The sequence below is a fragment of the Pezoporus occidentalis genome, unplaced genomic scaffold (genome assembly GCF_034315485.1).
Source record: "Pezoporus occidentalis ecotype Australia unplaced genomic scaffold, CSIRO_AGI_Poc_V1 ctg46, whole genome shotgun sequence".
NCBI classification, from domain to species: domain Eukaryota; kingdom Metazoa; phylum Chordata; class Aves; order Psittaciformes; family Psittacidae; genus Pezoporus; species Pezoporus occidentalis.
This window is the reverse complement of record NW_026915791.1, coordinates 6,444,364-6,470,195: the sequence shown is the minus strand read 5'-3', so window position 1 is coordinate 6,470,195 and position 25,832 is coordinate 6,444,364. Positions and strand designations below refer to the sequence as shown.

Below are 25,832 nucleotides of genomic sequence, written 5' to 3'. Positions count from 1 at the left end.
GGAATAATGAGCATCATCGAATAGAATCATACAATCAAGGAAAAGACCTTTAAGCTCATCCAGTCCCACCGTTCCCCAGTACTGCCAAGGGCACCACTAACCCATGGCACTGAGGGCCTCATCTACACGGGGTGTGAACACTTGCAGGGACGGTGCCTCCACCACTGCCCTGGGCAGCCTGTTCCAATGCTTGACCATGCTCCCTGTGAAGAAATGGTTCCTAATATCCAGTCTAAACCTCTCCTGGCACAACCTAAGGCTGTTTCCTCTTGTCCCATCACTTGTTACTTGGGAGAAGAGACTGACCACACCTCACTACAGCCTCCTCTCAGGCAGTTGTGGAGAGCGATAAGGTCTCCCCTGAGCCTTCTCTTCTCGCGACTGACCCTCCCCTCCAGGTCCTTCAGCCGTTCCGTACCGGTCTTGTGCCCCAGACCCTTCACCAGCTCCATTGCCCTATCAGCTGACAGAATGAGTGATGCCGTTAACGGCACACACCCCATGAGGACCATGTCAAACTTCTGTGGCTCTGCTTGTGAGCTGGCTGTTCACTGGGAAGGAACCTCAGGAGGCACTCAGGAGTGGGTCTTTGACTTACATGGGTTTGCCCATGAAGGAAAACAGGAGATAAAAAGGTCCATGGAAAGCTGAAATCTGACAGCCTGTGGATGGGTTTCCCAGTGGCTCAGAAGGAGGCACCAACAGCACTTGCAGTGGCAGAGGAGTCTGGACACTGGTGTAGCCACTGGGATCGGTGTGCTCAGCATAAATGGGACTAGCATCCACCATGGGCAGTGATGTGGGACAGGCTGGAAGCACCCTGCGAGGAGGAAGACTGTGGAGCGGGGCAGAACCCAAGCCAAGGTGATTCAATGTGTCAGTGTGGCCATAGTGGTGCGGCTCTCTGTGTGCCCTCAAGCTGCCTGCAGATGCCAGAGTGCAGAGCAGGTATGCCCATGCTAGGGAGGAGGAGGAACATGTCAGCCTCCCCTAGGGCAAGCAAGGCTCTGCTAGCCCAGGGTGGAAAGCATCTACAGTACATTTTGCCTGCTGCACAAGACTTGCTGAATCTGCAGAGACAGGAGCACCTCTCCTCCCAGCAGCAGCACCCTGGAGGATAAAGAGGAATGCCTCTGCTTTCCAGCAAGCTTTTTGCTGCGTGTATGCTACATATGCAATGAATATCCCACATTTCTTTTGGCTTACAGCTTGCCTTGCAGCTGACTCTGATAAAAAGAGTATTAGACCAGGACTTAAACCATAAGCAGAAGTGGACACAGCCCTCTCAGGGTGAAGCATGCAGATTGGCTGCTCATTAGGTATCATTTGGCAGATTTGGGGGTTATTTCTAGGAGTCCATGAAAGGTCAATAAAAAGTCTGTCCTTCAAGGCCTTTCTTGAGCTTAGAGTACTGAAGAAGACACCTGGCTGCTGCACAACAAAGCTGCCTTTATTTCTGAGCCATTATGGTGGCAACCGGGCTGCGTTTGAACACACATCTTGTGGGAAGTGCTCCCTGTGGGAATGCAGGTACCCCTGAGCAAGCTGGCAGGGGCCTCTTCCTCTTTGCTCCTTCCCAAGCTGAGGTCACTTAAAGCCTTTGGGCAGAGACTTCACACAGCAGCAGCTCTGAGAGAAGTTGTATCATCATCACTGCCCCAGGTCACTGCCCTCAATTGGTGCTTTACCTCTTTGTGTTGACTTGGCAGCCTCAGTAGGCTCCTGGTGACGCCCAGACTCCACACCGTGATGGGGGACAGGAGTCTCAGCTGCTGTAGCATCCAGAGGAGGAGGTTCATGTGAACTTTACCTCCTTAGGTGTGAAAATGTAAACCACCATCTTCAAGAAGGCCCATTCTGCTGTTACCCTGATCCACGTCCACCCAGGCGTGCCCTTTGCAGAGCCCAAACACATCCATCCCTTCTCAATCCCCACAGAGCCACAGAACGGCTGGGTTTCCATAGCCATGCCTGTTGGTGTGCAGGACTCCTGCACAACCTAGGGATGCAACTCCAGCCCAGCCCTGCAAATCTAGAGGCAAATCTACCCTGAGAAAGCCTACATGGATTGAATTGTGTGTGGTATGTCTGCCTGGACAGCTGAGGGGAAAGTTCTGCTTGATGGAGAGGGACACACAGTGCGATGAAAGGCAGCAAGCAGGGCAAATGAAAGAAAATACTGGCTTACTCTGTGTGACTCTGTGAACTGTACTGCTGTGCTGCAGGGGAGCCAGGTCACAGTATCACCAAAAGACATGAAATACAGCAGGAACGTTCAATACAACTGAAAATAAATTAGAGAGGTGCAACTCAAACCAGTCACCAGCCAGTGGGAGGGAGAAGTTGATTCAATATCCAGTATAAACCGGGATAAACACCACTCCACCATTTCTTCCATCTTTCTTGGAAGCTTCTGGCCCTGCCCAATATGGGGTTGGAGCCACCAGAGCTGGCAGATCTTTGCTCTTTCTTACACAACTTGTCACCTCCATAGACCTCAGAGCAGCCTTCCAGTATCTGAAGGGGGCCTATAGGGATGCTGGAGAGGGACTCTTCATCAGGGACTGTAGTGACAGGACAAGGGGTGATGGATTTAAACTTAAACGGGAGAAGTTCAAGTTAGATATAAGGAAGAAGTTCTTTACTGTGAAGATCCTGAGGCACTGGCACAGGCTACCCAAAGAAGCAGTAAATGCTCCATCCCTGGTAGTGTTCAAGGCCAGGTTGGAGAGAGCCTTGGGCGATATGGTTTCATGTGAGGTGTCCCTGCCCATGGCAGGGGGGTTGGAACTGAATGATCTTAAGGTCCTTTCCAACCCGAACCGTTCTACGATTCTAGGCCTTTTTCTGTGTCTTGCAAGAAAGGCAATCTAAGCAATGCGAAAGGTGCCCTGGGAGACAGAGGAGATCTGCTTTGGGAGGTAACCAGAGGAGGAGGTATTATCTTTTCAATCAGTTTCATTTGTCTCATTGAAACTGTTTCATTTTAGTGTTCAGAGAGCAAAATCAGAGATAATTCACATTTTGTCCTCTGGCAGGTCCCTGGAGACCCATAAAGAAAATCAGGCCTTGGAAGAGGAAGATAGCTGTGCTCTGTTTAAGTCCCAGAGCTGAGGCATGCAGCTAATACCAAACATTACTGGTGGCTCTCATTCCTTGGGACTTTGTAAAGGGCAATTACAGAGCAACTAAGTCTGGACCAGCTGATTTGCCACTCAAGGATGTGAGGGATTTTCACCCAAAATCCTGAAAGAGCAAGAGCTGGGACTCTTTTCAGTGGCCAGACAGGGTAAGAGCTGGGTTTTGCAATGAGCAGACTGAATGCGGACCCGCACCAGGAATGTTTTCAAAGCAATTCAGCCTGGAATGCAGATTTCTGACCTGCTGCCAATATCGCAGTGGAAAATCTGTGCCCTGAGCAGCAGATAGGAAATTAAACTTCAGCTCCAATGCTGAGGGTATCATTTTCACCTCAGCGGTGGAGCTGCAGAAACCAGAGTCTCTAGAGAATGGGGAAATCCTTCCTAGCCCGCAAAGGGCAGTAACACCTCTCAGACCATTCGTCACTACTGGGGCAGCCTGGATTAACACCATCCTGTTGTTAATCCTGACATCCTGGGGGGGGGAATGAAGGTGTGATGTTGGTGAACAAGGAATCAACGTCATGTGTTTCCAAAGATGAAGGTGCATGCAGGTCTGCTTGGTCAGAGGTAATGCAGTCACTTCAACCACGGGATGAAAACCAAGGCTGAAGGAGAAAGGCAGCCTGTGAAAACCCTTTCCAAATGCCTGACTCTCCAGCTGTCCCCTCTCCAAGCTGAATGTCTACATGACAAGGCCCAGCAGCCAAGTACCCTGTAGCTGGTAAAAATAAGTATAAACATGAGGAGGCCTGGGACTGTAAGCTCAAGTAAGGTCAGAAGCTTCTGGGAAGAAGAGATCCCATGTTTCTTTGAAGACAGGAAACCTTGAAAGCTCCTGTGTCTGAGATCAAGCAGGCATCTGCACCCCATCACTGGATGGGTGTCTGCAGAAACCAATGGATTTGGAAATCCATTCTCTGGACATCCCTGGAGCAGCCCAAGGAGGCAGTGGATGGCTTCATGGGTTTTGGGGCCTGGAGGAACCACTGACATAATCAAACATGGCTCCTTACACAGCTGAGTACAGGACCTACATTCATGCCTCCTGCTTCAATTTCGTCAGCTGCAACTGAGCTTCACAGAAAGAAATATCTCAGTTTAAAGGCTTCAGAAAAATCCACCCCTTTCTAAAATAAACCCTGTTGTAGAAGCTAACTACAGTCACCAAATATGAGTCACTGCCAAGAGGGACTCTTGAGCTTAAACTTCCAAAGTGTTTTCTCAGGCTTTTTGCTCTTAGATGAACAAGTCCTTACTATGAGACACCTTCCTGAGAACGAAACCAAATCACCTTTTAATCTGAGGAGTGTGGCAAGGCATGGCCCCCCTCCTGGGTTATTCTGCAGACAACAGAAACCACACCAGTCTCATTGCAGGCAGGGAGAACTTGAGGCCTTACTGAATGATGGCAGGCTGTAGTCATGGAACTCCACATTAACAGCAGATTCAAAGATTAAATTATATTTCTCTGTAATTGCCAGATTTTAACCTAATCAAATCACAGGTGGAAGTGAGTGATTCCTGTGGCAAAAGCTACAGCCCTGCCATGATGGCCAGTGCTGCAAAGCAGTAATGAAGGGTGTGAGCTTAGAAAATCAAGATAAAATCTGTAGCGGTTTGGCTTCTGGGTGTCCTTTCTTACATGGCCTTACTATGCAGGTATAACCCAGGATCAGAAGCAACAATAACCTCTTAGTATCCATCCTAGGTTTACGTGCAACAGAAGAGGAAAAGCATCCGCGAGATCTTTTCTTTCTGTCCCTTAATCCCGGCACCAAGTGAGTTTTCTGAAGTATGGAGTTCTTGTGCACATAAAACCTTCACAAGTGCTTACGGTGTGTCTCAGAACCGATGCACCCAGCCCCTGCTCCTGCCTGGATGTTCACAGCACCAGACCTTCTCATGCTACCCTCTTCCCCCATACTTCTGCTGCCTGGTTCTCCCCTGCTTCGCTCCTCCATTGCCTTTCTCCTGTCTCCTCTCTCTGAAAGGGTGCACACATCTGGCTTGCCTTTATTGTGTGATAAATCTCACCCTGCATCTTGGGTTCATTTTCTGAAAGTTTTGAATGGTGTCTTGGAAATGCTGTTGGACAATAGGAGCTCTTTGAACCCAGGCCAGCTGGATGGGACTCCTCGCATTGCAGCTGACATGCAGGCTTTGGCGGTCTTTCTCAACTCTTTCCTCTCTTCTCCTTTCTTTATAGCATTTGAATTGCCCTCAAACTTTATTTTTGGAGTGGGCAATGCATTTCTGAATCTTTTCATCATTATATTATTATTAATTATGGTCATGGCTGTTTCTCTTTCTGCGGGCGCTCCTGGGTGGATCTCTCCTCTCTCACTTAATGTCTTGGGTAAGACTACCTTGGCTGCAACCCACTTGAGCGGTGACTCAGAATCCCTGGCCTGCTCCCAGGAGAGATGCAAGAGTTTTGCCAGTTGGTTTATAAAGAGGCCATCATTTTCCTCAGCTACTCTCGCTCAGCAGAGCCGAGCTGGGTGGAAAAGCTCAGCTGTGTGGTTCCAGTGAGTCCATCCCTGGTGGACAGGCCATCCCTGAGGTGCTATGAAAGCAGGGCCCTGCTCCTTGCGGATGCAACCAGGACAACTGCTGCACCAGGCAGGAGGATTCTCCCAGGGAGTCACTGCACGCAACTTCTCCATTCCCAAGCCCCTGAAAGATACAAAGAGAAGCAAGGCATGCGGGCAGGATGAGGCATTATGAGGGAGGGAGTACTGTTGCCTAATGGCTCATTTCACAGCTACCCACATCTCTTGAGTCAGAGAACTCTGTGTACTCTGAAGCAGGCCCCTCGGATCACTGGGTTTGAGGTTTGCTTGCAGCAGTGGTACACTGCAGAGAAATGCCATCCTCATCCTCTGGACATCTCAGACCTTTCCAGACAGTGGGAGGGTGAGAGCTGCTCTGTTTCTAAATGCAGAAGGGGACCTATGGCTCTACTGTTTGCCACTCCACACATTGAATTTCTGTAGTGAAGAAGACGACTTTGCTACTGCGTGGATCTTGTAACTTAAATATATTCAAACAGCATGCTTTTATGGAGGTGGATGTGCAAACCCTCTTCATTTCATGTGCTGGGAAGGACCCAAGAAAAAAGAGATGGTTGGTCTTGGTGAGGCATGGCTGTCTCCCACAGACGATGGAGGGAACACAAGCCTGAATCCTTCCCTGCACTGCCTTCTGGAAACAGCACTGAGTGATGGAGGCAAGAAGATCACAGGCCTTGGCAATGGTAGTGTCAGACCATGACCTCCCCAGCTCCCCTTCCCACCTGCTTCACAGGGTAGCCGAGAGTCCTCACACTCTCCAGTGCTGGCGTTAGCAGAGGAGAAGGGCTGAGATCATCAGTTGCTTTTTACTGACATCTACCAAAAGGAGGAATAGGTCTTGGGCCAAGTAAAATTCCCCTTCCTCCTGTTCTGCTGCAAGAACAACCAGGGCAGGGAAGTGGGACCCACAACTCTGTGTTGGTGCTGAAGCTGACTGCTGAGCTGAGCTGCAGCAGCAACGCCAGGTAGAGGTGTCCCACTCTCTCCAAGCACAGCACCATGCAAACCACAGCCAGTTCCCCCTCCCTGGACAGCAGGATCTGTGCCGGCAGGGTGGCATTGCTTCTGCAGCTTGAGGAATGCAAACTGCCCGAGCTGCTCTTGAGGATCCGCCAGGAAAAGTCCACAAATAGCAACAGGAAATCAAAATGCCCGCTCCAGACATGCACCAGATACGAAACCATCCAGAGCAAGGAGAAAAACGCTGGACGATGGAGATTACATCATGCTGTGGATAAACCTGTGAGCCCGTCCAGCTGGGGCCATGCCAACAGGTCCAGATGGTGCAGGAATGCTAACTGCATAGCTACCTCTCTCTTGTCTTTGCCTTCTATTCCCTCTTTCTTTCCCTAATCTTCATCCCTCCTGGCCTCCTTCCCTCTTTCCTTTTCCAGAATATAAATAAATAAATCCTCTGGCAACTCTACATAATCCAATTTCATTGAATATCACAAAGGCATCCGAGACCAGTGGATAGGGCACAGGTCTCTAACACTCACTCACAGGTACAAAGGCTGCTGGGCAACCTCACGGCACTCCATAGCTGCTGGGGTTGACATAGGAATGTGTGCCTTGATCCCACCTGGAACTTCAGCCCCCGGCTGCAAAAGAGGAGGTTGCCAAAGCTGCTCCCTTGGAGCCTGAAGCACTCAGGGAAATTAAGGAATGAGCATTGCTCCTGCTCTGCTGCTGCTCGCCACAGCTGCTTACAGCTGCCACTGGCTGCAGTTACAAAGGGAGGCAGAAAACAGTTTTGCTCTCGCAGCTGGCAGCCTCCAGCTACCACCCTGGTACTAATTAATGACAAAGAAAGGAGTGCAGCACCCTCTGTACTGTCCTCAGCCTTGACCAGAGCATCTGGTGCTCAGCTGTCCCTCAACATGATAAAAACTGGGCTCAAAGATATGCAAGAGAAGAATGAAAGGTGTGTGTGCTCTGCCGGGTGCCAGAAAGGGCTGCAGGCCTTTTGCTCATTATTTGATGCTAATCCAGCTGCTGGGCTGCTGCCAACTGTATCTGACAAATCCTGAAGAGCAGCAGAAGCTTCAGAGAATGGAAAAGCAACATTTGCATCACTCTTCCCAGTGGAGGATGGTGATACTAACTTTACAACGGGTCAGGTAGACTTAGTCTGGGGAAAAGGCACCTCCAAAGAGAAGGGGGAAGTGCAAAACCATGCACTGAGCAGCAGGAGGGACTGACACAGAACTTAAATACCCTGCTAGGGGACTGATAAAGCCATGGCACACTGGCGCTTTCAGGTTACGACATCCGTCTCAGGTACAAACCAGGTGAGACACAGTTTGGGAGCCTCAGAACTTGGCACAGCCCTGACCATGGAGCAGTTTGGGGCAGAAACGTAACGGGGTGCTCTCAGGGAGAAGCTGGGGTTTGTGACCGGGCCAGGATGTGATTGTGCAGTGGAGGATGAGGTACGAGCACAGCCCAGTCACTGGATTATAAAGCACAAATTGTTTGGTTTTCAGGAAGGCCCAAAGAAGTCAGACCAACAACAGTGTGGACCAAGTACTTTAAACCCTGCTGCTAACCGTTCAGACTGACACAGAAAGATTACTCTGGATTAGCCTGAAGTATCTGAGGTCAGAATCAGACACATGCAGTCCCTAGGGATAAAGAACAGGAGAGGGGTGAAGGATAGCTGGGACATCGGTGGAGGATGGACCCACCAAACTTGGTGGTGGTTTTTCAGATGTTGATATTCGAAAAGGTTCCAAATATCATGTACATCCACAAAGACAGTCAGACTTCAATATGGACCTTTCCCAGCAGATACCTAATAGTAAAACCCCACTTCAGTCTAACTCTTTATTAATCTGCTTCACCCATTGATGGCAGAGCCCCATGTCAGTAACAATAAGGGTGTGCACTATTTTATAGCAGCAAAACTGTGTCACTGCAAGTGACACCCTGAAGATCACACATGAAAGAACAGGCAGAGCTGGGACCAAAATACAGTTCTCCCATTCCCAACATCCTCGCTGCACCACTGTCCATAAGGAGAGGAAAAAAAACACACAACAAAAACAAACCCCACATCATTCAGTTGGCAATTCAATATCTGTGGCTCAACAGCACCTCATCAGCTCTCAGAGTCTGCCACATTTGCTTGGAAAGAAGAGCCAGATTTCCAGCACTCCCTGGGCAAAGAGCTCTCGGATCGAGAGACTGAAAAGCCTTTGAAAGAAACCTTCCATCAACAGCCTTTACAAATGTCAGAGCTGGTTTCCTCCTGCCTGGACTGCCTGGCTTGCAGTCCCTCCCCTGCAGCAGCACTGAGTCCAGCCAGAAGCACCTGCCCAGCTTCTTCCTTCAATTGCCATGAGTTTACCGGACCCACTTAACATCAAGCTGCTCTGACATGTAACAATTAACTATCAGTGCTCTGGACCTGGTCCTCTTCTTCATCCCGGTCTCCCTTTTCCCTTCTGGATGGAAAAGCTCTCCTCCCATGAGAGGGAGGGCTGCAAATACTGCACTGAGGAGCAGGTTTGCAAGGTAGACCCTTGGCCAGTGGAGATGGGTTATTCTTGAGCACCCACTTGGATGTACCATGGCATAGGGAGGAGAAGTCAGTGCCCCCCCAACACAGGGGAATTTCTTTGGGCATCAGTCTGCAGAAGCTCACCTGCAGGAGGGATGCTGACAATCCACTCTGAGTGTCCAAAACCAATGCTGCATCCAGCTCCCTCCTGTGTAACGTGCTTGGTGTCAGGCCCAAGCTGTATTTCTCCTCCAGCCTTGGCTGCCAGGTTCTTCCTAAGGGAGCCCTGACATTCCTGCTGGAGGGGAACTCCCGACACAGATCGCTGAAGCTGAACATGTTACGTTGCATCTATTCAAGGAAAAATCTGAGTTTTGAGCTTTGCTCTTGAGGTCAGCCAGGCTGCCCTAAATGAACATTTTTTCCTAATCAAGACAAAGTCACAGTGTGAAGAAGCCAAAAGCAACTTTGCTGAGGTAGTCAGGGGTGAGTTTCCTCTGGAACGGGCTGGACAGTGATCATAATGAATGACCTCACATAAGGCATCACCTTTGAGCCCTAAAGATGGTACTAATTACCCCAGCACTGGTTTAAATTACGTACTAGTTTGAGGGAGAGGAGCCATGCACATCGCTTCCATCCTGAACGAGGAATTGCTGTAATCCTAGAAAGTGAGAAGATAAAATAGGAAGAGAAAGAAAGGAGTGAAAGAGCGTGTGGGTATCTGTGGTTCCAGCCTTCACGACATGTGTCAAGGTCAGTGTCAAGTGTCACTTGGACATTGACCAGAGCAGAGCAGAGCAGCTCCACATGATTTCAAAGGCAGGAAACCCATGGAGAGATGTAAGAAAATTTGAGTAAAAGGAGAGATGCAAAGAAAGAGAATGCGGGTGAAGAAGTTAGAAAGGGGTGGGTGAGAGGGGAAGGCTGGAGCATTCAGGTCAGCTCAGGAGACTATGGGAAAGGAAAACCTTAAATGCTGTGACCCTACAGGAAAGCAGAAGCAAGAAAGAATCACAGAATCATAGCTGGGAATAAGTTGGATGTAAACACTGCCTGGAAGGTGTGCAGGGAGCAACTGGGTTGCAAGACACAGCCTGCCTTGCAGCATGCTACCTGCAGTCCCCTGCCACCCCAGCCATGACCTTGGCTCTTCACAACCCATCAGCTATTTCTGATCTGAGGGACGAGGCAAAGCGCGCAGGCACCAACCCAGGAAAACACCCAACAACTCACAACATAAGCTGAGCTCCAGAGATAGGAAAGAGTAAGGAAAGGGCTCCATACAAGTACCCACCCTGTCCTATTGCTAGCCTGAAAACAGGGTCCTTAGCCAGGGGACACCAAGTGACATTAAAGCTGTATGCACAGAAGTCAGCTGCTACAGCAGGACAGCCATAGTGCCAGCATGGGGATGGCTGAGAAACACAGCTTTGGTTCCACCCTTGCTCTCACTTCTCATCTCATGTGGAGACACGAAGTCCCAGCAGTGCAGATGTGTGAAGGAGGATAAACAGGGTCCCCAGCAGAAAGCTGGGGTTGGTGGGATGTAGTAACCCCAGACTGGCTGGAAGTGAGGACTAATGCCCTTGCCTCCAACAAGAGCCACCTCTCCTGAGGAAGAACAATGCTGGCTGCAAGGCTGCCTGTGAAGCATGGCATCACCTTGCAGCACAGACCTGGGATTTACCTGGGAAATCTCCAAACCAGGTCAGGCTAAGAGACAGTTTTGGCCATTTCTTAGCTGAGCTGTAATGACCTGCTTCATCCTTGGTGCCCAACCCCTTCCCCTGCAACTCTGCAGCAAGGACACGCTTTTGCAAACCATCTGGTTTCCTGCAGTGGACTGTCCACAACAGAAGCACAGCACACAGGCTTCAGTGCAGTGACTCATCCCTTCCTTGAAATGCACTCAGTCAGTCAGGTACACGTCAGTCTTGAGAATCAAATATTCAAACCCAGCACAATCCTACCTGTGGCTATGAGAAGAGGACGTGCCTTGTGGCCATCATAAAGACAGCTCCAGAGAGCTGAGTGTTTTCATTCGCTTCCTTTAACACTAAGAATTCTTTAAATTGTAAAGAAGTAATGGACTAAATGCTATCTAAATGCTACAGCCTTAAAACCTACAGGGAAATGCTGAGACAAGGCAGGAAGGAGCAAGCACAGGAGTAGACCTTTCTCAGAGGAAGAACAGGAGTACGCTGCAGAAGTGTCAGCCTGGCTACGTTCTGAACAGCGGGGCTGCACCCATGGCTATGAAATCCCTATTTCCAAATTTCCCTTTAAGGGACTGCTGCAGAAAATGCTCTTCTTTCCAAATATCCCTCTCTAGCACAGACAGCTCTGTTCCAGGCTTCAACGTGACCACCACAGCACCACATGGGACCAGCACAGTGCCGGATGGGACCACACAGTAATGGATGGGACCAGCAAAGCACGGGATGGGAGCAGTGCAGCACTAGAAGGGCTCCTGGTGGCAGCAGATACTGCGTTGATGAACCCAGCACATGTCATGGGATTCAGAAACCACCAGACACTATGCTTGGGCAAACATACTGGTACCAAGAGGAGATTCAATGGGCCAGTCTCAGAGGCTTTCTACAGTCTCATCTGTACAAATGAGACCTCAGGTTTCCTCCCTTCAGAAAGTAGTGATGGCATTGGATGGCTGCCTTATGACAGACTGCGTGGGGATCACCTGGCAGATACTGTACACGACTCCAGCATCTCCCATCTGGTGCTGGTGACATCCTCCTTCAGCAGGAGCGGACAGACGTGCTTCCACCTACTGCCAAGCCCTCCCTTTATTTACTCTGCAAGCACTTCCCCAAAGTCTTTCCTGCTTCTCCCCACCAAGATGATGGCTGTCTTTCCACTGTTTAACCCTGCTTTGGACACACGCATTCCTGCCCTCCTGCCCTGAGTTGCAACCTCTCTCCTAGCTCCGGCCCCCCAGTGCAGTTAAAGGGTTCTCCCATGTCTGCTGAGATGAGCATTTAGGCCAATGGATCCCCAGCACATGCAGGCAGCTGTCCCACAGATGAAGGTTTTGATTTAGGAAGAGTATCCCAAATGTTGATCGGTTTCTTGGCAGCTATGGGAGGACATACAAATGATCCCCAGCCTCCGTGGGGAAGTACTATCCCAGAGTCTTCCGAAGGAAGTTCAAGTCTCTCTCTGTCTTCATTACCACAGTGGAAACATGCTTTCTGGTGATAACCCTGCAGTGATGATGCTGTAGGTTCAGGGAACTTGCGTGTTCAGCTCTGGTTGCATCCGGCTGTTAGCATTTCTGCAGGTGTAAGTACTACTTTGAGACAGTAAGGAACAGCATGGATATGAAATGGAGGAACCGTGAGGTGGATCCAATAGACTTATGAAATAGGAAATCTGGGAACTATTATTTTCGGATTCATATTTTTGGCTGCACCAGGTCTCTCTGTGTCTGTGCTCCAGATCCCATGGGAATCTCTGACCGGCAAGCTCCAAGTAAAATGTAAAGAAAAAGGTCTTGCTTTACCCAGTACCTGGCTGACAGCAGGGATGTGTCACTGACCAAGTTTACCAGGCATGGGAACAGAGGCCCAAAATGCTGCATGTGTTCCCATGGGGGATTACCATCAGTCCCAGGGATTCAGACTCCCATTATGGGAGAAGTCCCCAGTCTAGCAGCTGAAGAGATAAGAAGTGGATGACCACATCTGCCTGAGCTCTTCATCCTCCCTGTGTGTGGAGATGGTGAGAAGGAGCTTACACAGCATGAAACTCACTCAGACCAAAGGTTAGTCCAAGACATAAACACCACTTAAGTGCTATTTATGTCCCGTTGTAGGCATAAGAAGAGTAGAAGTGTTACAGGCTTCTTTCAAGAGTGATGGTCATCCATAATGAATAGCTTCTCTATCTTCAGGGGAAGCTCTCCTTATGAGTTGTTCCAGCACTGCTCACCACACACAGTCCTGCTAGTCTCCTCCTTTCTTTTGGCCAGGACAAATTAAGGGGAAGAACACAGTAGACACTAAACCCAGTTTGCACTCCAGCAGCAGCCCATAGAGACAAGTAGTTTCCCATTCTGCGGTCCCCTCATGAGCTCCAGAAGATGCTGCTTGTCACATTGCCCAGGCATACAGGATCACACAGTGAGGGAGCACATCACTGTGCATTCCCCAGGGAAGCTGGGTTAGCACTACTGAGACAGCCTAAATTGCTATTTTGCAACTTCTAACAGTGAAGACCTCAACTAGCATGTAGGCTATTTTCTTGTCTTGATGTCTCTCTTTTAGAAGGAGGTAAAGAAAATGCTTTGAAAACCATAGAGTCAAAACAGAGCTGTGTTTGTATGAACACCCAAAGTAATCTTTGAAGATGTTTTTCTTACTATGAAATACAGAAATATAGTGAAGAAACAAACCCACTGGGGTACTGGGTTAAAAAGAAACACAGCTCCTGTTTGGTTGGTTTATTCTGGCTTCATTCTGACACCAGTAAAGCACAGAGGTGAACGTGACTCAAAAGATAAGGCTTTTGAAGAGTTTCACATCACTGGTAAGAGCTGAGAGAGAAAGTAAGAGCTCTGAGTGCAGCTGTAATAGACCATAAGTGAAGAGATGGGTGCTCACAGGAACAGAAATGCTGGACTGGGCAGGAGACAGCAGGTGAAATGGATAAGCAGGCACTGCATGGAGGGTCAGCTTCAGTTACGGTGGGTCCTTCTGGCAGAAAAAGAGAGCAAAGTTGCCTAAATTCAAGAGCAGTGTGTGGCCTCCTGAGCAAAAGCAGACTGAGGGTGCTGTTAGCAATCACTGTATCTAAGTCCTGTTAGCAGAGGTAAGTGAGGTAAAAGAATCCAATCTCCTGCTCAGAGCAGGGCCAACCCTAAAACCAGAGCCTCAGAGCTTTGTCCAGATATGTCTTGGAAACCTCCAGGACTGTGTCTGTGGGCAGCCTCATCCACTCCTAATTCTCCTTACAGTGAGAAATAGTTTCCTTACACCCAGTCTAAACCTTCCCCGTTCCAATTCATGACCACTCATCCTCCTGCCATGCACTTATGGAAAGAGCCTGGCTCCATCTCTTCAGAAACTTCCTCACCAGTGCAGGCAGCTCCTGCTCCTCCTGAGCTGCCTCTCATCCAGCTGAGCCAGCCTCCCTCAGAAGAGAAGCTCTCAGCCCTAGCTATCTCAGTGCTCACCCCTCCCTGCACTCAGATTTACCAACATCTTTCTGTCCAGAGCTGAACACAGATTTGTATTTCAGTTTTACAGTTGTCAGGAAAAGAGGGATAATCCCTTCCTGCTGCCTGGCTACCACCACCCTGCTGCTGCAAGCTGCTGCCTTTGCTGCTGGGGCAGATGCACTCGGTCAGTGCAACCAGCCCAGGGGTAGGAGTCAGTATTTGTCCTTGCTGAATTCCATGAGGTTTCTGTCAAACCATTCCTCCTCCTTCCCTCTGAATGGCAGCCCCACACTTACTCAGAGTATTTGTTTCAGTGTCAAGCACACAGACCTTTTTGAGGACACATCTACAGACCTGCCTTCATTCGCCACAATTTAGATGAACAATACAAAGAACCATTTTTTAAAGACCAAGATGACTCATTAGAAGTGCTAATGTTCAGGAAAGGAGAGTAGTTTAGAGACATTGAATCTTGTCCCAAAGGAGCACAGCCTCTGCAGCAAAGGTCCATCCATCTTTTCTTTCCGCTTCCTTTCTGAACAGATTACCCTCAGACTAAGTCTCATACTGGCATTTTATGAACAAAATTCCTGGCCTGCTCCAAGAAGAAAATGCTTGAACAATATCTGGAAAAGTTTGCCCATCTTTGAAGCAAAGGCACTGGCAACTTTGTGAGCTATTGTGCACGGTGATGCCTTGCACAGTTCCATGCAAAAAGAACTTCTCAACACATCTCAAGATCCCAGGAGATCTGGGTTTAGTAAGAAAATGTAAGTGTATTCCTTCCCCCCATGTTGTCATGCAGAGGGAGAACAAAGAGGGTGATGTATTATGTTCTGGCTCCTGGATCACCAACAGATTTGGTAGGCGAGAAGAGGCTACAGAATCCCTTCCCTTTTATCATCTACAAGAAGAGAAAGCATCAGCTTGGCTTTCACACTCCAGCAGCAGTTTGTGGGGCTGGCAGTTGGGAGAAAACCCACACAAAGAATTAATAATCCTTTGTACTTATAAACCAAGCACAACGATGCCTGAGTCACTCAACCCAGTCAACATGAAGTCAAGGGCAGGCTACTTCCAGAAGCAGCGAAAGGCCAGTTAAATGAGGCAGGACAGAGCCACCTCACGCTTCAAACACACTATCCTGGCAGGTGGCACCAGATGGCACTCTTACACAAAAGCTCCTTTTCACAGGGTCTGCTCGCAGGCAGAAGTTGTGTTGAAGCTATAAAGAGATACCACCTGTAGTCGGTTAGGGGTTCCCTGGCTTCTGAGTGCAGCCCACCTTGCACCCAGGTAAAAGGGTTGGTGCCCATATGTATGATTTTCACTTTGCTAAGGGAATAAATGGTCCTGGCATAAAGCACTTTGTATCAGCACAGCTTCATCCAAGCTGGCTGTATATGGAAGTAGGGAAAGCACAAGTCTACCAACAGGTCTCTCAGATATAGGCAGACAAGGCCTCAAGTGCCCAGTCCAGGCTGACATGCCCTTGGAAGCCTGGCAGGACACAGAGGGACTCTGCCCATACAGCCCAACCGGAGTCAGTCCTTGAGGCATGGAGGGATCTTGGAAGTAAGGAGCTGGCAAGGTTTCTGGGAGATGGGGCTGCAGAAATCTCTTTCCCAGACCCGCTGTGTCTCCACACCCCAAGTGTGGTGCACTGAACCTTGATGCAAATTCTGCATCTCCACTGTCTCCTCCACAAGGGAAGCAGCATAAAAGGCTTTAGATATCTGTTGGGTAGCAAAGCAGAAATGGGTTCATCAGATGTTTGATGGCTTCAGCCCTCCTCTCCCTGTCTCCTGCTTCTGTATGGCTAGAGTCACTCCTAGCACTACAGTGGGATCGCTGAAGGGTTGTGACAGGGGAGTAACAAGCCATGGCTAAAACCGATGTTCAAGGCAGGCACTGTCCCACGGCTACGGCTACTCAGAGGCTGCCCGGGTTCCCCCTTCTGTCTCCGGGCTGGGTCCTGTGGGAGAGGGTTTGCAGGATTCGCAGCACAGCCTCCCACAGGGAGATCAGGCAGGGCAGCAAAAAGCCTCTCAGGGGGGAGAGCTGCTGGTCTGGGGACTCGCCTGACTCCTCGGAGAGGCTGGGCAGCTTCCCGAGAGGTGAACAATGCCCCTTTGGTTCCTCGGGACTGGCAACACATTTTCCTCCGAAGTCACTCTCCCCCCTCACCCTCCTCTCCAAAGTAAATCAGCCCAGCCCCAGCGCCAAGCAGGAGATGCTTCATTTCCAGACGCCGCTCTGAGGGAAAGTTAGAAGCAGACGGGAGCGGAGGCGCTGAGCCCGGAGCTCTCCCGACGGCACAGGCAGTGCCTCCGAGCAGAGCCGGGCAGGTTGTTCCCTCTCCGCTCGGGACCGCTCGCTTCGCCCCCAGCCGTCACTCATAGAATCACAGAACCAACGAGATCGGAAAAGACCTTTAAGATCATCAAGCCCCAACAGAGCGCGTTGTAAGAGGAAAACCCCGCGGTTCCGCGGCCGGCGCCCCGCGGCAGGACGCCCGGGGACACCGTCTGGGTGCGGGCACCCCGCGCTCAGGGACGGGACCCCGGCGCACGCAGCCCCGGCGTGTCCCGTCCCCGCTGCGGAGGACGGGGAGGACAGGGGGGTGCCGGGCTGCCGGCGGGCCCTTACCACATTGCTGAGGAAGTCCGCCTCGCTGAAGTCGCTGAGGTCGAGGAAGCCGGTGCTGGCGGCGGGGAAGAGCCGCTCGGCGGGGAAGGGCTCCAGGATACTGTCCATGGTGCCCGCGGCTCGGCCGCCCGCCGCGCTTCGCCGGGCTCACTGCGGCCGCACGCTCCGGCCCGCGCCCCGGCGGCGCCGGTCCATGGGGCGGCGGGGCCAAGGGGCAGCGAGCCGCGCACCGGGGCCCGCAGCGCCCGGGGCAGCAGCTGTCAGCGCCCCGCTGCCGAGCGCCGGGCGGGCTGCGGCACGGCCCCGGCCGCGCACCGGGAGCCGGCGGGGCGGGACTTCCCTCGCCGACACCCCCTTAAGGCAGCGCGCCCGCCTCCCGGGCATCCTCCCGCACCGACGGCGAGCACGGGCCCGGCGCCCGCGGCTCCCGAAGGGCCCGAGGGTGGTGCCGACCCTCGGCAGGGCGATGGACGGAGCAGACCCTCCCACAGCTCTGATGGGGACCCCATCCATAGGGTTGGAATAATGGAATCAGCCGGGCTGGAGAAGACCTTTAAGCTCATCCAGTCCCACCGTTCCCCAGCACTGCCAAGGGCACCACTAACCGATATCGCTGGGGCCCTCATCTACACGGGGTGTGAACCCTTGCAAGGACAGTGACTCCACCACTGCCCCGGGCAGCCTGTTTCAATGCCTGAGCACCCTCTCTGTGAAGAAATGGTTCCTAATATCCAATCTAAACCTCCCCTGGTGCAGCTTGAGGCTGTTTCCGCTTGTCCGACTTCTTGTTACTTGGGAGAAGAGACCGAGCTCACCTCACTACAGCCTCCTTTCAGGCAGTTGTAGAGAGCAATAAGGTTCCTCCTGAGCCTTCTCTTCTCCAGACTAAGCCCCCCAGTTTCCTCAGCTGCTCCTCAGCTGCAGACTCTAACAGACGTTTCCCTCATAATCAGCCATGAGTGCAGTCCATTGAAGGCAATGCAAACATCACTCTGTGTTCAGAGTGTTGCTGCTGAGCCTTTGGAATCAAAAAGGAGAGGTATTTGTGCAGGTAAGCTTCCCTCAGGGAGCAGAACTGGAGCAGAGCAGGCTCCATGCCCAAGGGGGAGCTGCATGGATATCCCCCTGCTCTTGCTCTCCAAAGCTGGCTTGCAGGTAGGCCTGGCTGCAGCAGCCCATGTGGCTGCTCTGTCATTAAAGAATTGGGCACCATTAAAGAGCTTCAGGAAGATTATATGGCTTCAGATAACTAGGATTATGGATCCCTGCCCTCTGTGATCCTTACTCCAACCAACACTCAGGAAAACCACTTATAATAATCCTGATGAAGAAGCACTGAGTTTTTATTAATGTCTCTGCTTTTATGGCTCCATAGAGAACTGGAGTCCCCGCCCTGAGCAGTGGCTTTCCTGGTCACAGGAGTACAGAGAAAAAGCCCACAGGCAGCATCTCTTCTGGAATAAGCTTGGCAGAAAGTTGCCAGTGATGAGGGTCCTGGTTGAGGAATGCTGATTTAACCCGTGCTTGCACCAGACACTGGGTTTCCATCCATCCAGGATCTTCCTCCATGGGTCTCAGGACTAACAGCACAACCCAAGGTGCTCCTTGGCAACTCCGCGTGCTGCCTCCTGCACACAAAAGCCTTTATACTTGCACGCACAATGGGCTCTTTCAGTTACATTTCCTTTTACCTTATGTTTCAGTCAAGTGTAAAGAGCCTTTGGGTAAAAGGTCAGAAACATAAATTCAACCAGGATGGAGCTGTGCTGAGAAAATAATGCTGTTCCTCCTTCCTTAATGGTGAAGAAACCTCTGTCAGTGCGAGTGCCAGCGTGTTGAAAGGGGGAAACACAGAAACCCTTGCCACGGGAAGATGGGGAGAAGAAATACATCGAGACCCTTCATCAAGAAACAAACCTCTATCTCCAGCAAGGAGAAGGGAGTCTTTCCTCAGGGCTCCCTGCTGTTAGGGGCAGAAGGACCGAGCTCTGCAATAGCAGTGGTGTGACAGCCCAGAGTCATAGAACACATGCAGAGCCACACCAGGGCCAGCTTCACCTCCTGCCACTATCCACACACGGATATACCTCCCTCATGGTGAAGACTCACTGATGACAGTTTCTGGTTCAGTTAACTTCCAAGTTAACAAGAGGAAGCCTCTTCTCAGGCCACATGCTGTATTTACCCTCAGCACCAGGCTGAGGAAGCTCAGATGGTGTCAGCCCCCGTGCCTGTTTGCACAGCACGTGTGGCAGTGTCACAGGAGGGGTCAAGCAAAGTAAACCTCACTTGTTTGTCTGTGCTCTGAAGGAGAAATGCTTCAGCACATTCAGATAGGGCTTGTGAAGTCCGTTCGGGAGATTAAAATAGCTCAGGAAGAGATGGAACTGCCTCCTCTGAGCCCCTGCTTCTTGTTAGTACTTATACTACTGAGCAGAGCTGTGTGGATGCAGCTCCCCTCTATCACTGCTGTACCTCTGTAGGCATGGAAGGCTCAGAATCAACCTTTTTGGTATTGCAAAGCTGCTCTGTCCCATATCCCAGAGCTCTGATAGGGACCCCCATCCCTAAGACTGGAGCTCTGAAGTGAGCATTTCCCCCCTGTCAGACAGGAGTGCAGTTCATTAAAGGCAATGCAAATGTTACCCTGTGTTCAGGGTGTTGCTGCTGAGCCTCTGGAGCCTAAAGTGGAGGCATTTCTGCAGGTCTGTGCTCCAGAAGAGACCTGCAGACAGGGAAAGTGTTGATGGGGAGAGGGGAGGTGGCTGCAGTTCAGGAAGACTCAGGTGTGCTGCTGCAGTGATGGGGAAAGGACAGGCTGAGCAGCACTGCTGCAGCAGAGGCCCAGCAACTACAGTGCTTGCAACATGTGAATGGTGTTAACAGCATCACGTGGCCATGAAAAAGGTAAATGGCAAATTAGGATACAGGTGTAGGAATCGCTCCACAAAGCCTTCAGCATGCAAAGTTCCCCTTCTACTCTGCAGAGGACTGGTACAGAATATGGCATTAGCCAAAATACCACATTGGAATTGGGTTTCTTTGGTCTATAGAGATGCCCGTGGCAGGGAGTCGGAACTGGATGGTCTTTAAGGTCCCTTCCAAACCAAAACATTCCATGATCCTATGGCTTTGAATCACATGATCACTCAAATTCCTTTTCAGCCCTATTTTCTCTGATTTTCTATTTAGATTTATCTGCAATCTGATCACTGCAGGAGACTGAAACAGCAACCGAGTATGTTTAGGTTGAACAAGTCTCAAACTGACAGCAGATAAGCCTTCCCGGCCTCACATCTGATACTGCAAACGCACATGCATGACCAAGCTCATTTTATCAGTGCTGAGAAGTGAATCATCAACCCTGTTCCCATAAGAAAGCAATCCTGCTGTGCTCCATCCTGCCTTGTCTTGCTGCCTCTGCCTCCCTTTATACCTGTGGACAGAGGACCGCAAGTCTCTCACTGTCGCACTTTGTCTTCACCCTGCACTGTTGTGAGCACAAGGGAAGCAGCCCCTGGGATTACATGCATAGCCAGCAATCCAGCTTGCAAAAATGAAGCTTTTGGTTCCCCCACCCAGACAGAGGCAGGAGGTTTCACAAACTCTTCGAAGATGAGTGTTTCCTGAGGAATGTGGGGTGAATTGCCTACGTTGGTGACTTCTGGTTTGCTGCATGCAGGCTCTGTTGTTACAGGAGGGGTTGTCTGCCTGGGGTTGCAGCTGGAGAGCTGATATGGGAATGGTCCACACTGTTATATCTGGCTGCTTTGGGAGTCAGGCTCTTTAGGATTTACCACAGCAGAGCTTTTACTTCAATTCTGGTGAGAAACATCATTTGTTCTGTTTGTTTTTCCAGTTTTGGTGTTCCTATGGATGGAATAGGTGGTTTCTGCCACAAGCCTTCTTCCCAGCCACAAAGGCTGTTTGGAGCCATGCTGGCTCCATACTTCAGCTCTTCACTAGCTCTTTATAGCACTTCTGCCTTTCTATGTCTCTAGCTTTCCTCTCAGTTTGCTTACCTCGCAGTGTATTTCCTGGAGATTGTTTTGCTCACTGTTCTGTGCAACACAGAGGGAGCAACTGCTGAGCTGTAGGTGTCTGCCGCTGAAGTTCCACTGAGAACAAGGTGAGGATGGAAATGGGGCTTTCAACCTCGTTCAAAGAGGCGCTGTAGTCCCCAGAGAGCCCTTTAGGAGTCAGGCCATGTGCGATGGGACAAGTAGACATGTCTCCAACACCTGCGCTGATTTCTTCATTTTGGTTTTGTGGGAGCAATACAAAACCCATGAATATAGAACCCAAGATAGGAGGGGGGGAATCCAGCAAAACATCCTCTAGCAAAAAAGTAGCTTCTGAGGAATGCCTTGCAGATGCTGGGGCCTTTCTCTGCCTTATGCTCCACAGTCCCACTCCATCCCAGGAATCCAGCTCCCTTTTGATTTCCTCCCATGGATGGTTTAAACTCTCACACACGCTTCCCTCTCCAGCCAGCTTCAGCCGCTTCCCAGCCAGGTACCCAGCACACCTGATCCCACCACCAGTGAGGAGCAATGGGACAGGGAGAGCAGCCAGCAGGGACATCATCACTATCTCAGCTCCCTGCTAAAACCAGAGCCTGCATAAATCTGCTGCCATAGCTCAAAGAGGGAATGAGCTGTGTTCTGAGAGTTGCTTCACGTGCAGCTACACAGAACTAGTGCTGCATCAAATGACAAGTCTGCCTGCACGTGAGTAACCATCAACTTTAGGCGTGAGCCATGCTGGAGCACTCCTGTGTGCTAAGGGAGTGTACACCATGACTTGTGCTTTTTCCCTCCCCTCTTGCTTAGGAAGTAAAGGGGAAAGTGAAGAGCATATTAATTGCATTTTGCATATGGCAGGGTTCCATGAATGCTGCGGTTTCAGTGAGCACCTTAATGCTATGTGGGGAATGAAAGGGAAGCCACAGAGCTCAGCACTGCAATTATTATTCTTTCTGGGGTGAACTTAAGGCCCTTGGATAGATCTAAATCGGCCTTGCAAACAAGGAGTGACAGGCAGTGAAGTGGGGAATGCAAGACCTATGGGAAGGAAATCCTTGAATACAAGACACCTGATCCCAGGAACATCCCTCCAGAGAACTCCTGGGAAGGCAGCTGAGCCACCTGCAGCAGGATTGGGTATGTGAGAAAGCAAAGCTCCAAAATAGTCAATGGGTACTAGAACAAAAGATAAAACCTGAAAACTCTCCACTTTGAAGGCAACTGATAAAGGGGGAAAATCTCTTTGTACCTCCTTTACCTCGTCATGGGGGCTAAGACTGCTTCTTTACCTTGTCACACACAGTCTGCCCTCCCCGCTGTGTACCTCAGAAAGAGCAGACTCCCTAGAACCCTTTCTTTTCCACTGTCAATCTCCCTGAATTCCAGACAACCTTCAGGGTGACTAACGGAATAAAGAGGAACTCCAGTAGGAGGGCATCTCCTGTCTGTTAGCATTTGAAAACACTGCCAATCACTCCCCTTCAGGAAACTCTGGTGAATGGGAAGCTGCAGGACAGCAGAGGAGGGTGACTGCCTCAGGTTCCCATGCACTAGTCTGTATTTATTCTGCTCTACTTGACTTCTATCCTGCATGGTTGCAAGGCCAGACTGCAGAAGGGACCCAGGCAACTTGAAGAGTCATTCCGAGGGGGCTATGTTGCCTTATTTCTCTGAATAATTTCCTGCATCTGAAGCCTCTTCCTGGGAAGGATGAGGGCTGTAGCTGCACACCCAATTTTGACTGAATTTTATGCCAAGAAGATACCTTGCATCAAGGAGCAAGAGCTCTTTAACAGGGCAAGGAGACTGCAACAGCTCTGCCACAGAGCCAACTCCAAAGCCCCCATTTACCCACATGATGACGAGGGGGCAATCCGTGCTGGTTTGTGCCACTTGACCCCATGAGCACAGTGAAAAGTCACACACTTACATCGTGGCTACGTCCAACAGGATCTGCCCTAACAGCAGCTGAGCAGATCCAGCACATGGCTGTGGAAGCGAAGTGACAGTGTTCCAAGGGTTAAAAGCAAGGTCCGGGTTCACAAGCAGTCCTGCAAGGAGAAAAGCACAACCCAGCAATTCAGGCATGTCTCACCCCCGTTCAAATGACATTGTTTGATCACTCTCTGCCTCGCCCCTCAGTGGTAATTACAGACTTTGACTATGGGGAAAGAGACACAGCAGAGGAAACCTTCATTACAGACTTATCTCCTAGAGTAAAAGCAACCCCAGTGTAATGTCTGGGGCATGCTGCCAGCATCAGCCACCAAAGCAAAATGCTGACATTTAGGACAAAAATAAAAGAGGGAGAAGTGTTAAGTGATTTGGGAAGATGAGAAGCCCACCAGGTTGGCTGCTGTACAGCGCTGGGTGTGGGGAGCAGTTTGCAGGAACTGGAAAGCTGCCCTGCTTTTAAGTGGTGCGGTTTGCATCTTACATTCTTCCTTCCTTCCTCCTGCTCTGCGTGCTCTTGTCCCCTGATGTCTGCATGTGTCCCTTTGTCACCCCCGGCAAACAGCAGCAGGCTGGGAAGGGATGGTTTCTCTTCCCAGCCCGATGTTCCTCAAAGGAGCAGATAAATCTGTAGGTGTCCTTGGCTGACCCCTTTGCACACCTAACTTACGGTATGCAAGCAAGAACAGGATTCTTATATCATAGAATCATGCAATGGTTTGGGTTGGAAGGGACCTTAAAGCTCACCCAGTTCCAACCCCTGCCATGGGCAGGGGCACCTTCCACTAGAGCAGGGTGCTCCAAGCCCCTGTGTCCAACCTGGCCTTGAACACGGCCAGGCATGGGGCAGCCACAGCTTCTCTGGGCACCCTGTGCCAGTGCCTCAGCACCCTCAAAATAAAGAATATCTTCCTAATGTCTAATCTAAATCCCCCTCTGTCAGTTTAAAGCCACTGCTCCTTGTCTTGTCAATATATGCCCTTGCAAAATGTCCCTCTCCAGTCTGGGGGCTCCTTCTCACATTGGCTGTATCACAGGGGCCTAAAGTTTGAGCTTTGTTACAAAGGATTCAGGAAGCATGCAGGAGACCTTTTCCCCTGGTAGGACATGCTCCTGTTACAGCCTACAACTGTTTCCTGTCAGTATTGTGCATCTCTCAGGGTTGTTGTTGACCTGCCTACAGGTGGCTGACACCTCTGGCAAACATGGTCTTATTCCTCCTGCTTTCTTCCTCATCCCAACTTTCTGTCATCAAGTGACACAGTTCCAAGCTAAGTTGCTCTTCCTATCCGTGGGCATTCACACATGTGAAACTGTGAACCACTATCATGGCATGGTTACTCAGTGTTTCAAAGCTCATTTCAGTGACAGAGTTTACCTGCTGCTGGTGGTAACACCTTGTTCTTGCAGGATCTTGATGCTGCATTAGGCAGATCCTTCAAAGCAACAGGCCTTGTCCCCTGGCAGCTAACAGCGGGGATGGGAGAGTACTGGGAGGAGGAAAGCATTCAATCAGATTGCTATTAAGATGTGTCTGGGGAACAGGCTGCATTTTAATTGTTCTTTCCTACTCGGTGAGTGAGCACAGGAAAAGATTTACCTTCTGGCCCTTCTATTTGTGCATGTTGACATTTCCAGGCAGCACTTTCCTCTGATGGAGAGCTTTGACGTCAGGTGGGCTGATTAAAGCCTGCAGTGCCTCTGACTCACTTGGCTATGGCCTGTGCAGGGGGATTTGTAGCGTGTCTCTTCTCTTTCTACCACTCGTTATGTTTGGGCTTAAATAAATAAAGCTAAGCTCTATTCACAACTTCAGGGAAGATGCAGCTCCGCTCAGGCTCAAATACGCATCGCCATGGTAACAGATGCTGTCAGGCACACGCAGATGTGTCACTCTCACAGAGAACTCCCCTGCATGGCCCTCCCTGCCCATGCAGCGCAGGGGCTGGCTGCATGAAGGCAGGGTGAAGTTGGCATTGGGCATGCTGCTGTGGGAGCAGCCTGGTGCTGGCCTTGCTGTTCTCCCAGCCTAAGGAGAGCTCACCTCAGCCCTCTTGCTGAGCAAGAACCACTCTGGGGAAGCTCTGGTGTTTGCAGAGTTCCCTGCTTGACTGGCATTTCCAGGCTGAAAAGCCCTTGTGTGGCTTTTTCAACCTGCAAAAAGGAAGAGAGGGAATTCCTGGGTCAACAAGTCTCATACAGCTGCAGCCAAGCGTGTAACGCAATCCTCTTCATGAACTGATCAAGTTCCGAAATGAAGAGATCCAAATTACCAGATGCCTTCCAGAAGCCCCGTTGAGCAAAGAAACCCCTTGCTAGAGAGATGCCCAGCAAGGAAACAGAGATGCAGAGAGATGTGGTTTCTCCAACTGAATCAGGTGTAGGCAGGTTAGGCAAGGCAGTAGAGTCTCTGCCTCCTCTGACCCCGAGTACCCGTCTCCTTGGCATGCTGAGCATGGTCCCATTGGTGTTGCTGTGTCCTGTATACAAGCTTTTGATTCATCGAGAGCTTGAGTATGGCAGCAGCCCAAAACATGAAGCATGAAACATGCCCAAAGGCAGCAGCACTAAGGGAAAGGCTCTCTGAAGTGCTGGAATTCACCACCTGTGGCACTGTGCCTGTGCCTCTCTAATGTTCACTGGTATACCAGAGAAATGAGAGGTTCTGGTGTGTGTGGCAAAGGGGGTTAAACACAGCTGCCAGGTCTTTCTTTCTCGAGCATCTCAGGACATTAAGTAGTTTCCTTAAACTAAAGCCTGAGCACCTGGAGTCCTGGGAACATGAAAGCTTCTCACCTCCCCTGCCCT

The 25,832-nt window shown here is 50.5% G+C and overlaps 1 protein-coding gene across 5 annotated transcripts in view; it reads right to left on the bottom strand.

Moving 5' to 3' along the window:
• Window positions 1–17,282, bottom strand: part of CREB3L1 (cAMP responsive element binding protein 3 like 1) — a 43,830-nt gene extending 26,548 nt beyond the window's left edge. For 2 of the 5 annotated variants that reach the window (XM_062635804.1, XM_062635805.1), the window contains exon 1: window positions 17,047–17,202. In XM_062635804.1, the coding sequence (XP_062491788.1) occupies window positions 17,047–17,051 (5 nt within the window). In that variant the 5' untranslated portion in view covers window positions 17,052–17,202. Of the gene's footprint in view, window positions 1–17,046 lie in introns of all 5 variants that reach the window. The other 3 variants (XM_062635801.1, XM_062635800.1, XM_062635799.1) reach the window with 3 other exon arrangements.
• Window positions 17,283–25,832: the final 8,550 nt, after the last annotated feature.